Source organism: Pseudoliparis swirei, chromosome 21 (assembly GCF_029220125.1).
Source record: "Pseudoliparis swirei isolate HS2019 ecotype Mariana Trench chromosome 21, NWPU_hadal_v1, whole genome shotgun sequence".
In the NCBI taxonomy this organism is placed as follows: Eukaryota; Metazoa; Chordata; class Actinopteri; order Perciformes; family Liparidae; genus Pseudoliparis; species Pseudoliparis swirei.
The window spans coordinates 15353312-15366411 of NC_079408.1; the positions used below are offsets into that span (position 1 = coordinate 15353312).

General features: G+C 44.5%; 1 protein-coding gene across 1 annotated transcript; it reads right to left on the reverse strand.

The window, feature by feature from the left end:
* Nucleotides 1–8218: 8218 nt before the first annotated feature.
* Nucleotides 8219–9516, reverse strand: LOC130212170 (uncharacterized). The gene is made up of 2 exons (XM_056443309.1): nt 9029–9516; nt 8219–8878 (listed from the first exon to the last, which is right to left on the reverse strand). The coding sequence occupies exons 1-2, from the start codon at nt 9236–9238 to the stop codon at nt 8219–8221; spliced, it is 870 nt and encodes a 289-aa protein (XP_056299284.1). The 5' UTR covers nt 9239–9516.
* Between the last annotated feature and the right edge of the window lie 3584 nt (nt 9517–13100).

Sequence of the window (13100 nt, forward strand, 5' to 3'; positions counted from 1 at the left end):
TTCGTCCTCTGGCTTAACCCTTTCACCGACCGCCGCCTTTCTCATGGAAATGGGGAGAGAACCCCGCACCGGCTAATCGGTCACTGAGGGGAGGGGAGAGAGGGGGGGGGGGGGAGAGACGAGGGCAGCAGGATCAACCGGAGGAGTAGAACAGATGTAGGGGGGGCGGGGGGGGCGTATAGCTTCTCAAACTATATGTGAAAGTGATTCTCATTGAACAGGTGATGGGGATACATATGCATACATTTTATTTTCATGTAAAGTTCACTTATATATTTCATGGTGATGCAACTTGCAGTATGTATAAATAAGAAAGTCCACGTTTTATTTTAAACTATTGTACTTGTTCCTCTTCCTGGTTATTCCCCCCCCCCCCCCCGACTCCCATCTGGAACTTCCTGAGTCTCTCAAGGATCCCTTGAACCTCATTAAGGACCTTTGGAACTCTCTCGAGGGCTCGTGGGACCATGGAGCTCGGTTCTTTATATCTTTATAAATATGCCCCGTCAAACAGAAGTAAACCAAATTAATCAATTAAAAAAAGAACTTCACAAAGTGCCCCCCCCCCTTTTTTTTACTGGCTCGATGTAAAGCAGCTCTTTTTTAACATGTGAACATCTGAGCAAAGACTGAGCACAGCTCATGCTCAAGATATGTGGACAGGAACCCTTCAAGGTTGAATATGACCTTTTGACCTCTACATGGCCGACCACCGTTTTTACATGTTTCATTTGATAAAGTGCTAAAGCAGCATTTTTTAAGGAAGATGGAGCATATATATATATATATATATATGTATATATATATACATAAATATATATAGTTTAACTATATATATGTATATAAAATTAGGCTTTATATGTATATATATACATATATATATATATATGTATATTATGTATATGTATGTGGGTTGTTTTGGCTGCGGGGAAGGGAGAGGAGGTGGTGGAGAAGGGGTGGAGGAGGGGGTGGAGAAGGGGTGGACGGAGCGTCAATGGAAAGGATTTTCTGGTCCAATACATCCCATCACTTAGCAACGAGCAGTGAGGCTTCAACAAGTGGTTGCCATGGATCTGCCGAGAGTGACTTAAAAGTCTCCACAAAGAGCTGAGTGTGTGTGTGTGTGTGTGTGAGAGAGAGAGTGTGAGAGTGTGTGAGAATCAGGTGGTGGTTACCAACACTTTTTAAAAGTGTGAATCAGTACATGGTGACACATTATAGTCATGATGATTATTTAGTTTTTTTCTCTCCCTGCTCCGGGTCCCGGCTCGTCTCCTGTGAAGTTAATTTATGCTCGCGGGTCGAGCGCTCATTCACTGGCGGCTGTTGTCTCTTTCTTCAATGAACATTCCAACAAGCAAGAGGAGGAATTAGGAATTATACATCGGCACAAAAAAGACAGGAATGAGTTGGGCTGCTCCGGGGTCCGGGGGAAACCGCCACTTCAAAAAAGCGGTCGTGGAAAAAAAAGAAAGGGCTGCTGCCTGGATTTTGTTTAAATGTATATAACAGCCTCCTGGTACACACGCCGGCAGAAGACGTCTTGGGTTTGGATGGGTTAGAAATGCACTTCGGTTCTGGCAACGTGGAACGTGAGCGTGAAGTCACCGACTCGAGGCAGAATCTGGACGAAACGTTTTAAGTTTGGACTTTAATATCATGAATTCAGATTTTATTTTCGGGATTCTGACCTTAAAGCTAGAATTAGGATCATTTTACTCTCAGATCTCTGACTTTAAACTCAGAAGACTTTAAACTCAGAATCATGACTTTAAAGGAATTATTACTTTACACTATGACCTCAAACAGAATTTTTACCTGCGGTCTAAATTATTTTTTGTAATTTCTTTGAGGACGTCTCCCTCTCGATGCTCAGAGAGCTCACCTCCTCTTCTCATCTCCTCTTACCTCCTCTTCTCACCTCCTCTTCTCATCTCCTCTTACCTCCTCTTCTCACCTCCTCTTCTCATCTCCTCTTCTCATCTCCTCTTACCTCCTCTTCTCATCTCCTCTTCTTACCTCCTCTTCTCATCTCCTCTTACCTCCTCTTCTCACCTCCTCTTCTCATCTCCTCTTCTCACCTCCTCTTCTCATCTCCTCTTCTCATCTCCTCTTCTCACCTCCTCTTCTCATCTCCTCTCACCTCCTCTTCTCACCTCCTCTTCTCATCTCCTCTTCTCATCTCCTCTTCTTACCTCCTCTTCTCATCTCCTCTTACCTCCTCCTCTTACCTCCTCTTCTCATCTCCTCTTCTTACCTCCTCTTCTCATCTCCTCTTACCTCCTCTTCTCATCTCTTCTCATCTCCTCTTCTTACCTCCTCTTACCTCCTCTTCTCACCTCCTCTTCTCATCTCCTCTTCTTACCTCCTCTTACCTCCTCTTCTCATCTCCTCTTCTTACCTCCTCTTCTCATCTCCTCTTACCTCCTCTTCTCATCTCCTCTTACCTCCTCTTCTCACCTCCTCTTCTCATCTCCTCTTCTCCTCTTCTTACCTCCTCTTATCATCTCCTCTTACCTCCTCTTCTCATCTCCTCTTCTTTCCTCCTCTTACCTCCTCTTCTCATCTCCTCTCACCTCCTTTTCTCACCTCCTCTTCTCATCTCCTCTTCTCATCTCCTCTTCTTACCTCCTCTTACCTCCTCTTCTCACCTCCTCTTCTCATCTCCTCTTCTTACCTCCTCTTCTCATCTCCTCCTCTTACCTCCTCTTCTCATCTCCTCCTCTTACCTCCTCTTCTCATCTCCTCTTCTTACCTCCTCTTCTCATCTCCTCTTCTCACCTCCTCTTCTCATCTCCTCGTGGTCCTCACGTTCATTCGGCCTCCTCCTGAAGCCTGAAGCCGTGGGGCGTCTGCCCCTTTCAATCCTCTCAGCACCACTTCCTACGCTCCATCAGCCACTCATCATCCGATACATGCTTATGACTCTAAACAGGAGCATAGCAGACACCTCCGCCTCCGACAGGTGGAGCACAGGATGGGTCAGGTGACCCCAACACACCCTCAGTGGGATGAGGGGCAACATTCACAGGTTTTAAATGTGCTTTTAATTAAATTAAATTTCAATTCAGTTTATTTTATGTAGCCCAATTTCACAAATTATGAATTCCCCTCAGAGGGCTTTAGAGCCATGTGACATCCCTGACCTTTGACCTCACACCGGATCAGGAACAACTCCCCAAAAATAGAAGAAAAAAAAACCTTCAGGGGAAAAGAAGGTGAAGAACCCTTCAGGAGAGGAACAGAGGAGGATCCCTCTCCAGGGGGGACAGAGGAAGAGAGGTCATGTGACCAGAAGAACAATAGAGGGCATGTGACCATGAGGAAGACCACCTCTGTGTCTTCATCATGGAGAACAGATTGTGTGCTCATCGTCCCAAAAGCCACAACGGATGAGGGGAAAAGGTTTCTGTGTCCTCTGACATCAACATGTTGCAGAATCATTTAAAACTAAAATAACTGCCACCTCTTACTGCTTTAAATATTAAATTAAAGAAATGTCAATGTTTCTTAAATTAACTCTGTGATGTCACTTGTCTCTTAACTTTTAGCTTCTTTTAACTTTTTGTTTGTAACTATGTTTCATACGTTGCTGCCCGTCTTGTCCAGGTCTCCCTGGAAGAGAGATGTTTGATCTCACTGTGACTCACCTGGTTAAATAAAGGTTAAAAAACAAACAAACAAACAAATAACTAAACAAAATGAGGCCTCAGCCGTCTGGAGTGAGTGATGATGATGGAAAACCCCATTATGAGCACAACAATACACGCTGTTAGCACCTTTTGTACAAGAATAGGGGAAAGAGAGCCAAAACAACAACAACAACAACAAAAACAAAAACGGGGAAACAAATATAAGAGCACATCTCTACTCGTGCAGCTCAACGGGAACACGTCCGAGGTGTTCACGCTGAGAGCCGTGGGAACAAACACAGCGAGCTCCTGATTCTGGTTCTGATTCTAATATTAATATAATCGAGCTGATGATCTCCTATGAATCCGAGCACGAGTGTAATCATAGCCCCACACCCTGTAATAACAGCCCTTGATGAGCCGACGTGCACGCCCTCCGCGCGGCCGTTTGAGTTGCGTCATCGTGTCGCCGGCACGCAGGTGAGCAGGTGGGCGGCTCTTCGCTTGACTTGCGCGCGAGCACACACACACACACACACACACACACACACACACACACACACACACACACACACACACACACACACACACACACACACACACACACACACACACACACACACACACACACACACACACGATCTGCCGCATTCTTTGGAGCGTGCAACACCTGGGAGGGTGCACGCAAGCACACGCGCACGCGGCGGGGCCGAGCGGGCTAAAAAGGTGCGATAGGGATCGTTGTTTTGTCTCAGACCGGCAGAGGTCACGTGGGGGAACACACACACGCACACATGCGCAAACAACACTCTTCTACATCAATACATATATGTGATTGGAGCGTGCCTTTAACCGCAGAACACAAATAAGAGACGACACACACGCATGCGCAGGACGCAAAGCGGAACCGTCCTCCTGGAGCGGGACCACCGTGCCGGCCTCCGGGCTGTCAGCAGATACCGGGCCAGCGCCACTCGGGGAGGGCGGTGTTTGCTAAGCCGTGAAAGACTTGACTGACAGGTAACCCTAATGAGGTATGTGTGTGTGTGTGTGTGTGTGTATAGAGGGCGGGGACAGGCGCGCCCTGAGGTGAGGAGAAAGGTGGGAGAGGAGCGGCGAGGCGAGCTGTGCGTGTGCGTGGAGATTTAAACCCTGACATCACGGTGTGACCACGATGCTCGTGGGAACCGCGGCAGGAAGTCCAGGTGACCCCGAGAAGTGGACATCAGCTTTTTGCAGAAACTTGAAAATATGATTTTTATTGTGTATATTTATATTTAAACAAGAGTTATAGTTTCCCTCTGAACTCCTGGAACTATAAGAAGGATTAGGATCCACATTTCATAAACAAGTGAGGAGGGCATCATTATTATTGTTGGGAAAACTAAAATAATAATATAATCCAACAGATTAATATGTAATGATTTGATCTCATGTAAATTTCAAGCAAACTCTTTCGGGTTCAATATATTTCTATATTTAATCTTATAATACAACGATATCAGGCCTGAATAATAACACACACACACACACACACACACACACACACACACACACACACACACACACACACACACACACACACACACTTCACATTGAAGCTTCTTTATGGAATGAACTCAATCTCACACACACACACATACATACACACACATACATACACACACACACACACAAACGCATTGAGGCTTTTTAAAGGGTACCTGTAGTGCAAAACAACAACGTGCTACATCCATTCGGCGCATCAAATAAATCATATTTACCCCGCTGCTATTGTCAACAAGTCACGCATAGCCCGAGGATTTACATTTCTTTGTCAACATTCCGAGTCCGTGAACGCTTCAGGGCGCAGACATCTTGCTAGTTATTTACTCATGTCAAAGCTAACTATGACGTTGAGTCGTTGAAAGGAATTCAGCCAATCCGGAGCCACTTCTACACACGTTGCTTCTTGGGATAGATCGGTGGCCTCAAGAATTACACAATCTATATCAGGGGTGCTCAATACGTCGATCGCGGCGACCTGCCAGTCGATCGCGGCGTAGTATTGGTAGATCGCATGACATAAAAAAAAATTGGCCCGCCCCCCTGTCACTTTCTCTATAGCGCCACATTACAGCAGCAGCATGTCATTTCTGTCTCTACGTGTTGCGTTGACAGTCCTCTGCCCGCCGTCTCGTGCGCTGCGGAGCTCCGACACCGGTTTGCGCGCATCGGGACGGACGGAGCAAAGAAAAGTCACTAGCACCCCGAACATGTCGGCCGAACATTGCATCAATGAAAGACATCTCCAGCGCTGGCTTATGCGCGATGTAGCTATCAAGCTCACTCTTTTGTGTGAAGCAGATGAGGTCTAATGACACTATATCATCGGACATAAGTTCGTGCTCTTTACAACAAATGCACTCTGTCTGTTTTTTGTGGCACACATTTCCCACAACTGCACCAAACGTCCGCCGACTTGCGTGCACGGTCCGCACGGTGAAGCATCTGGACCGGCGGTCCTTCGCATCAACTTCATCAGAATCATCGCTATCATCGCTGTCACAATTCACTAAATGGGGATAGTCTGCTTTTAAAGGTTCAAACAAGTATCCAGTTGCTGAATCAGACAATCTTTCATCGTCCATATTATCAATCTCTCAGCATTTGTTTGCGAGCGCTCGACGTTGTTTATATTGGTATCTGAACACATCCGCTGTGGCTGGCTGTCGATCTCTCAACGATCTGACGTCACACCACCCGCGACATATTCAAGCTCCAGTGCACTGTCGCATGTCGGAGTTGAGGACTTTGAACAGCCTAAACTACGTATTGTTATTGAATACTGGACCGTCAGTGCATGAATAACCTTTAGAAACACATTATCTTTTGATCTGGCTACATATTCGCTTTCACTACAGGTACCCTTTAATGGAATGAACTCGATCTCACACACACATATACATACGCACACACATACATACACACACACATACACACGTACACACACGCATACACACACATTATAATTATTTCCTCAATAAAGTGTACACACTAAGATATCAAATGCTGCCGGTGAGTGGTGGGCTGTCCAAAGCTATAATAAAAACCATATTATGTGTGGTAAGGATTGTGTGTTTGATTTCAAGCCAATCAGTGCTGGTTTTATGGCTAAAATGCTTCACACAATTAAGTGTGATAAACCTTGTGGCTTTGATAATATTGACGGCAGACTGCTTCAGTTATCAGCGAAATCAATTGCTAAGCCCATCCGCCATATTTTTTATTTATGTTTTAAGGAATGTGCTTATCCTGATTTGTGGAAAATTGCAAAGGTTACTCCTCTGTCAAAAAACAATAGGGAGCCATTTACAGGTCCAAACAGTAGGCCTATCAGCATTTTACCTGTCTTGAGTAAACTTTTGGAGGGAATTATATTTAAGCAGATCCAGCAATATCTTGCAGAAAACAACATTAACTCAGATATACAGCATGCATACAAAAACAGGTTACTCTACAAGCACTGCACTAACATGTCTTACTGACGAGTGGTTCAAACAGATTGACAAGAAGTCAGTTATTGGGGTGGTGCTCTTGGATTTTAGTGCAGCCTTTGACATAATAGATCACGAGTTACTACTCATGAAACTATCGGCGTATGGATTCAAAGATTCCGCTATTGATTTATTGAAGGGCTATTTATTGAACAGGCAACAATGTGTAATGTTCAATGGCTCCCTTTCAAATATTGAGACACTTCAGTGTGGAGTTCCTCAGGGAAGCTGCCTTGGCCCGCTACTCTATTCTATTTTTGTAAATGACATGCCATATGTATAAAAAAATGCAGCAATGGGGATTTATGCGGATGACACGACTATGTATGTATCGTCAGAGAGCATTGAACATGTTAATGAGGTGCTTCAACGAGAGCTAAAGCTGGTTTCTGAATGGATCATGGAAAATAAGCTGAAGTTGAATGTCTTAAAAACTAAATGCATGATAATAGGATCTAAATATGCTCTCAGGACAGATAATAAATTAATCCTCTCTTTAAAGGGTGCTACTATAGAACAGGTTAAAGAAGTAAAACTGTTGGGTGTCACCATTGACGAAACGCTATCATGGTCCACTCATATTACAGTTTTTCTCGATTGCTGAAACACATTTTTTGAAAGCATGCCTCGTTTTCTCATAACTCGAAACACAAATCCCCAAACCACTCACACAAAATGCAAAACGCTTTATATCTCCTGCAAAATGCAACTTTGTTTTCAAATGACAAACACAGCCCATTATATGAGGAGACATTCTAAGCATCGATTGAACACTGATGTGCTCAACGGAAAACACGATGAAATGGGAAAACACCAGTATGAAGGCCTTATCAGGAGCATTATGCCTTTTCATGTCCAGTGGTACTGTACGCTTTCTCCTGTTGTCAAATATTGTAAATGTATAATGTTTTAGCTCAAAATATAAAACAACACACAAATATACAACAAAAATGTTTTTATTTTTTCTAATTTTTTCACAGAAAAAACAATAGACCACTACAGTCAACACAAAAAGAAAGAAAAGTGTAAATAAAAAAAGGACAAAAAAAATTAGGCTTCATCCTGTCGTCGGTTCTTGTCTGGCCACAGGACCTCATCAACGTCGCAGGCAATATTCTCCCTGGCCAAGCAGCGGGGGAAGTATCGCCTGGTGTGGCGAATCCAGCCCTGGAATGCCTCTGGCGCGATATCCCCACATGCCTCCTCCATGGCCTGTATTAGGGGGATCTGCGATTGAGGATTACGTGCATACACTTTCCACCTCCATGCAGAGAAGAACTCTTCTATTGCATTTAGAAAGGGAGAGTATGGTGGGAGGGGAAGTGCCAGGAACCGTGGGTGGTTGGTGAACCAGGTGCGCACCAGAGCAGCCCGGTGGAAACTTACGTTGTCCCAGATAACAACGTACCTGGGCTGCTCTGCATTATCTGGCTGGTCTGGTGGTATTACCGTGTTGTGGAGTGTGTCCAGGAATGTGAGGAGACGTGCAGTGTTGTAGGGGCCAAGGATTGAGTGGTGATGGAGGATGCCGTGGTGATTGATGGCAGCACAAAGAGTGATATTCCCTCCCCGCTGGCCAGGGACATGTAAAATTGCACGCTGGCCGATAATATTTCTCGCCCGACGTCTACTTTTACAGAGGTTGAAACCAACTTCATCTATAAAGATGAAGTTATGGACCTCTTCCGTTGCCTCCAGCTCAAGAAGTCTCTGAAACAAACATGACAATATTGCATCAGAAATAGACATACACATTGTTGTGGAACACTTGAAAATAACATTGGATTGGATTACAAAACAGTCCAGTAATGTGTCAGTGCTGATAGGATGCAATCAGTTGTGAGAATATATCGGACTTACCTGCACATAGTCATGGCGTATTTGTTTAACCCTTTCGGAGTTCCGTTCGAATGGCACCCGGTAGACCTGCTTCATTCTCAGCTCGTTCCGCCTTAACACACGGTCCACTGTAGCTATGCTTACAGTGGCAATGTTGTGGAACATGGCCTGGTCATCAATAATGGCAGTTCTTATTTGTTTTATGGTTAATGCATTATTCGCCAGAACCATGTTTACTATCGCCGTCTCCTGCTCCGCTTGTAAACATACGCTCCCTCCCACCACCCTGGGGTAATCTTTCAGTTCTGCAAAATATAAAAATAAAGTACAATGTAAAATAGTTAGACAGTAAATACAAGAACACTATGCTCCTGATAAGGATTCAAACTAGTGTTTTCCTGTCATCGTAGTGTTTCTTACCTATTCTCTCTTCTGAACGTCCGGATGATGGATGCTACTGAAAAGCGGCTTATATGAGGTTGCACCCCCTGGCCAGCCTCTTGCATGGTTAAACCATGGTTAACCACATGGTCAATTAGTGTGGCCCGAATCTCATCTGAGATCACACCCCTCCTTCTCACTCCTCGTCCACCTCGTCCTCTTACCCTTTCTCCTCTGCCCCTCTGGTCTCCTCTACCTTCCATGTTTTCATCCATTCTTCTTCAAACCAGGAGGTCACCCGTGGCCCTTATATTGCTAAAGCCTTGATTCCAAATTGCACAACAGCCGTGGAAATGGAAGTTTTGCCAATTGAATAGCAGTGTGTTCTGTCTGAACACAAGGAGGCTTTGGCATTGATGACGTGTGCAAAGTAGAGAGGATGGTGTTTAATGTTTTGAAGAAAGTGTGGCTAACAATTGAAATCTGTGTTTAAAGCAGATAATTGTGTGTTGTGTTTTGAAGAAAGTATGGCTAACAATTGAAATCTGTGTTTAAAGCAGATAATTGTGTGTTGTGTTTTGAAGAAAGTATGGCTAACAATTGAAATCTGTGTCTAAAGCACATAATTGTGCTTATAGTTTAGCAGAATTGGTTTAGGGAGTTGGCACATGAGTTACAGGTTGTGGTCATTGGGTTATAAGTTCCAGTTTTTGTGTGTAATCAATCGAGAAAAACTGTAATAACACAGTGGTAAGAATGATTAATAGTATCTATGCCATTCGAAGAAGTGCTCATCTGGTAACTAATACGACAATTAGACTAGTTATACAATCTCTAGTTCTGTCGAATCTGGACTACTGTCCTGTTATCTGGTCTAGAGCATCAAAGCAAGATCTCGGTAAGCTTCAACTTGCTCAGAACAGAGCGGCAAGACTAGCACTTCACTGCTCAGTGAGGAGTAGTGTGGATGATATGCATGCCAGGCTGTCATGGATGAGGGTGGATGAAAGACTGGCATGTAGCCTTATTCTGTTTTTAAATAATGTGTATTCCTCACAGAAACCTGTCGGTCTGTCTTTACAGCTATCACCTGCAAATGAGAGACATGCTTATAATACCAGACAGGCACTAAATGGTCACTTTACTTTTCCTCTACCAAGAACTAATGAACTAAAGAAATCAGGAATGTACAGAGCCATTGCATACTGGAATGTGCTCCCCTCATATGTGACTCTAACAAGAAATAAATGTGATTTCAAAAGGAAACTTAAGGCAGCAATAATCGGAAAGGAAATTATCGTAGATTAGGTTATTATTTTAGGTATTTAAGGTATTTAGGTGTTATTATTTTACTTTTAATGTAAATGTTGTTTTCTAAATCTAAGTGTTTTTGTGAAAATTTATCATGCTGTACTGCATTTTATGTATTTGTATTGTATTGTAATGTTTTTTGCCTGGACCCCAGGAAGAATAGTCTCCACTATGGTGTAGACTAATGGGGATCCTTAATAAACTAAACTAAACTAAACATTGAGGCTTGTTAATGGAATGAACTCGATCTCACACACACACACACACACACACACACACACACACACACACACACACACACACACACACACACACACACACACACACCACCAAAGTGCTAATGTGTGTCAACATTTTAATAAACAGATCAATGTATAACAGCACAGACGGAACACACACAGACTTGGGGCCCAATGGCTGGAGGCGGAGCTTCTGTTCTCCGGACTGGCCCTGGATTGGCCCCCAGCGGTGTCGTGCGTGGCTGTGAAGACGCCCTGCATGTCTAGATGCTCCGATAAACCGATGTTTACCACACTCACCTCGGCGATGAAAAGGAGCGTCGGTGCTCTTCATCTTCATCAGCGTTTCCATTCTTTACGCCGCTCAGCGGGGATCTCGTGGGCAGATCGTCCGAGATGCCTGAGCGCAGCTTGTTTGATGACTCCGGTATGAACGGCCCACACACACACACACACACACACCGTCTGATCACAGGTGCGATATAACGACTTTGAGGCAGCCGAACAACAGGAACACCCTCACGTTATCTTCAGAAAATGTGACGCAGAGGTTTGAACAAAGGCCTCGACATTCCCTCCAAATGTTCGATCTGAAGGTAAACCGTGTTTCATGACGCCGCCATGACTCCTCATGCAGCGTGAAACAGGTTGTCGCTTCTCCATTGTATCAGGTTTACTACTCCATTTCTAGTTTATTCAGAACTATTCTACAGATTGAGGTTTTATTTGTATTTTCCGGTACCAGAACAAAGATCTAGCTCCCCGGCGCTCTCCGTCCTCTGTGAGACATTCACTGGCCCCCCGAGGGCCTCGGGCTGTTAACATCCATCTCATTTCATTATATTGTTGTTTAGCTCAGTCCAATGCTAATCCATGTCATCCACTAGTCCCTCAATTAGCCCCTTTACATGCACACTAGCGGTGTTTTTAAATGTGCACATGTGGGCCGTAAACCCCGGCAGCACCTCATCACAAAGCGTCTCCAGGGGCCCTGATCTGGGATCTGTAGACTCCCTGAGGACAACGGTTTGGGGGTTCAGGCGTCCCCGTTTATCATCGTCATTTCTCTTTTTACCAGTTCTGGCCGTCTCCTGATAGGTGACTCCTGTAGCTAAAGCACCAGCGTTAGCGAAGGTTGAGCCAGACCAGCAGCGAAGTGGGCGGAGCCTCGTCTGAGGCTAACGAGGGAAGCGGGGGACCTCCCAAGATGAAGAGTGGCAGGTGATCTGGGCCCCAGCAAACACGGCAATCTGCACCATCTCCGCTCCACAATCAGACATGAGCCAGCCTGCGGCTACTCTCCCCCCCCCCCTCCCCCCATCTCGCCCCATTTCTCTCATTAAAAGAAGTTTCCCTTTTCTTTTCTTGAAAAAAAAACCGAAACGCTGCCGTTGATCCCGGGGAGCCGAACTGAACTCTGGCACACAGCCCAAAGAAAAGCTCGTTCCACAGAGAGCTGAATGGTGATGCAGGTGATGCGACACACCCTCCCGCCATTCGAATTCAAAGTCCACATCACAGAGATGAGCTTCTAACAACTGTGGTACACCATGTGCATCTTGGGTTTTCTTCCTGTGGTATTTACTTTGAATCGGTTGTTATTCTATGATGTATTGGTCCGTGTGTGAGTGCGTCTCCTGTCTGTCTGTGGTAAACCTGCTGGGGTCATCAGAGTGATGTGTGTTGTGCTCATTTAACTGTACGCTAAAGGACGTTGTCAAGGTCGCCTTGGTTCACACTTTTAGAAAATATATACATATGTACACAACCGTTCAAAAGTTTGGGATCACCCAGACAATTTTGTGTCTTCCATGAAAAATCACACTTTTATTTATCAAATGAATATCAAATATAGTCAAGACATTGACAAGGTTAGAAATAATGATGAATATTTGAAATATTAATTTTGTTCTCCAAACTTCAAGCTCAAAGGAAGGCCAGTTGTATAGCTTATATCACCAGCATAACTGTTTTCAGCTGTGCTAACATAATTGCACGGGTTTTCTAATCAGACATTAGTCTCCTAAGGCGATTAGCAAACACAATGTACCATTAGAACACTGGAGTGATAGTTGCTGTAAAAGGGCCTCTATACACCTCTGGAGATATTTCATTAGAAACCAGACGTTTCCACCTAGAATAGTCATTTACCACATTAACAA

What these genes read in the sequence shown, in the direction of transcription:
- LOC130212170 (XM_056443309.1), bottom strand. Translation starts at nt 9,238, where the DNA reads ATGGTTCTGGCGAATAATGCATTAACCATAAAACAAATAAGAACTGCC. An exon ending in TACGCCATGACTATGTGCAG is followed by an intron (nt 8,879 to 9,028) that starts GTAAGTCCGATA and finishes TGTTTGTTTCAG; the next exon opens with AGACTTCTTGAGCTGGAGGC.